Source organism: Sinocyclocheilus anshuiensis, unplaced genomic scaffold (assembly GCF_001515605.1).
Source record: "Sinocyclocheilus anshuiensis isolate Anshui unplaced genomic scaffold, SAMN03320099.WGS_v1.1 scaffold476, whole genome shotgun sequence".
Taxonomy (NCBI): Eukaryota; Metazoa; Chordata; class Actinopteri; order Cypriniformes; family Cyprinidae; genus Sinocyclocheilus; species Sinocyclocheilus anshuiensis.
In genome coordinates, this window is record NW_015554139.1 from 230,561 (window position 1) to 233,464 (window position 2,904).

Sequence of the window (2,904 nt, forward strand, 5' to 3'; positions counted from 1 at the left end):
AACTACGGCTCTGTGTAGTAAATGCTGCTCCATCTGAAAGCATGTGATGGAGATTAACTACTGATCACAGAACCGGCTTTATTGACGAGATGCGCATGACAATCGCATTCGATTAATCGTGCAATCCTGCTACTAAATGCACATTTTAAAAATGTTCTTTTTTTTTATTTGTCACTCTTAATGTCTGACTTTTGCAGGCAGGGCAGTATGGGGTGGCCCAGACCAGGCGCAGAGCGATCATCCTGGCTGCAGCCCCGGGTGAAAAGCTGCCCCGCTTCCCTGAACCTCTGCATGTGTTTGCCCCACGGGCGTGTTCTCTTAGTGTGGTGGTTGATGAAAAGAGATATGTTAGCAATGTCACTCGGTAAGTATTTGTGAATCTCAATGGTGGCATCAATTGAACAAATTGTCATTTGCTGTGCTGATCTTATTACACTACTTTTTCCAGTGGAAACGGAGGCATTTATCGCACCATCACAGTGCGGGACACAATGTCTGACCTCCCAGAGATCCGTAACGGAGCCGCATATCTGGAAATCTCCTATAACGGTGAGCCGCAGTCCTGGTTCCAAAGGCACATTCGTGGCTCTCAGTACCAGCCCATCCTCAGGGACCACATCTGTAAGGTCAGTTCCTCTTGAGTAAGGGCTGCACGATTGACAAAAATCATAATTGTCGATTATTCCCTTGAAATTGCGATTTTTTTTTTATTTTTTTATTACGATTATCACAATTTACATTGAATGATGTTTATACCATTGTTTGATGCAACTGCATGCAGTATTTTTATATGAAAATAAACAAGCTGAAAACACTAACTGAAACTTTTATTGCATTTCTATAGTATTAAGCCTCAAATGTCAACTATACATCGGATTGGTTTCTTTAAATTATAAAAAAGTACAAATATGAATGGTATTGTTATACTAAAACCAAAATAATGGGAAAAACCCTTAAGATAACATGTAGAAAGAAAAAAAACTCATCTTAAGCGCGCAGAATAATATAAGTGGACTTAACAATTAATTGCCGCTTTGAACGATTGCGTAATTGTGGCATCCATAATTGTAATGGAGATTAGAAATTCGATTAATTGTGCAGCCCTATCTTGAGTGCTTTTCATTTTCACCTTGAAGGTGTTTTGACATTTGGAAAGGAGCTACGTGGCTCATCAGTGGCTTTAAAAAAAAAAAAATGTAAAAAAAACCCCGTGATATTTTTGCATTTGATTTGCAGGATGTAATGAACTTGTATCAAGGCCGCAGTTTTTCTGTAAGTGGAAAACTTGATTTTCTGTGAGACCTACAGGAAGTTAGTCAGCAGGCTAAAACAAGCTCATAACCTAACCCTTAATGTGTCTTTTAAAGGGTTAGATGAGAAGCTTGTTTTAGCCTCCTGAATGTCAATTTAGGTCTTGCGATGAGAAAAGGCACCTTTAGCGTAAACCAAAAGTTTAGCAGTTTTAAATAGTTGGATTTGTGTTGTAGGACATGAGCGCCCTGGTGGCGGCCCGTATGCGTCACATTCCTCTGGCTCCTGGTTCTGACTGGAGGGATCTGCCCAATATTGAGGTGCGGTTGCGGGATGGCACCACCACAAAAAAGCTTCGCTACACTCACTCCGACAAAAAGAATGGCCGCAGTGGCACCGGTGCACTGAGAGGAGTGTGTTCCTGTGCTGAGGGTTGGTCCTACCCAAAAATTAAAAATAAGATGGATCTTTTTGTTTGTTTTAAAATAATAGATATCCTGACTTAACAGTTACGGTTTCTCATTGCACTAGGAAAACCATGTGACCCTGCAGACAGGCAGTTCAACACGCTGATTCCCTGGTGTCTGCCTCACACGGGTAATCGCCACAATCACTGGGCTGGTCTGTACGGCCGTCTGGAATGGGACGGGTTCTTCAGCACTACAGTTACCAATCCTGAGCCCATGGGCAAGCAGGTATTGCAAACATGCTATATGTTAACCAGTCATGATATGAATTGTAACAACACTAATTGGCAAAGTTGTACCGTTGCAGTAATACTGTTAATTGTGTCTACAGGGACGTGTCCTCCACCCTGAGCAGCACCGTGTTGTGAGTGTTAGAGAATGTGCGCGCTCCCAGGGCTTCCCAGACACTTACCGCTTTTTCGGCAATATCTTAGACAAACACCGACAGGTATGAAACCTGAGCTAAAATTGTTTTTGTTTTTCTTCCTTTTTTTGAAAAAAGTCTAGTATCACTAATCGGTGTCCTGTATTTCTCAGGTTGGTAATGCTGTGCCTCCACCCCTCTCCAAAGCCATCGGCCTGGAAGTCAAGAAGTGTGTGCGGGAGAATGCTACAGGTGACTTTTTTTAATTCTTAGTCAAGTACTTGATCTCACTATTAGAATCAAGTTTAATCTCTTGTTTAACTTCCTCAGAGCCTGTGAAGCAGGAGAAGATGGATGTTTGTAACTAAAGCCATCTCTCCATATAACCGCAGCACATTTGCATTGTGTTTGGGAGCGTCTGACTCAAGCCTGTTAAACTCATTTCATTTATTCATATGCTGGTCCGGAGCCAGGCCACTTCAGTGGCATTTCAATGGACCGTCTGTGCAGTGCCATTATGTGGTGTTTTATCAATTTCTAAATGTGATTTTAACTGTGTATTTGCAATTATCCACTCGGAGACAGTGGTATTAAATTCTATGTAGTTTTTATATGTTGTAATATTTCAAATAAAGCTCTTATTCAATGGTTCAATTCATTGTTTTCAAATGGATTGTAAGAGTCCCAAGGGGAATGCTCCTGTAGCTTAAATAACCACTGAGTGATGCTGACTCACTGCAGATCATTTGAGATCACCTCAGTGAACTTTAGTGTAGGCTGAGATTGGTTACAAAATTTGAATTTTTTGGGGGGGGGGGGGGA

General features: G+C 41.5%; 1 protein-coding gene across 2 annotated transcripts in view; it reads left to right on the forward strand.

Moving 5' to 3' along the window:
* The window catches only part of LOC107670489 (DNA (cytosine-5)-methyltransferase 1-like), a 17,888-nt gene extending 15,152 nt beyond the window's left edge, over positions 1–2,736 (forward strand). For both annotated transcript variants that reach the window (XM_016463107.1, XM_016463108.1), the window contains exons 30-34: positions 1,488–1,683; positions 1,783–1,946; positions 2,050–2,166; positions 2,256–2,334; positions 2,413–2,736. In XM_016463107.1, coding sequence (XP_016318593.1) covers positions 1,488–1,683; positions 1,783–1,946; positions 2,050–2,166; positions 2,256–2,334; positions 2,413–2,450 — 594 coding nt within the window. In that variant the 3' untranslated portion in view covers positions 2,451–2,736. The remainder of the gene's footprint in view (positions 1–1,487; positions 1,684–1,782; positions 1,947–2,049; positions 2,167–2,255; positions 2,335–2,412) is intronic.
* Positions 2,737–2,904: the final 168 nt, after the last annotated feature.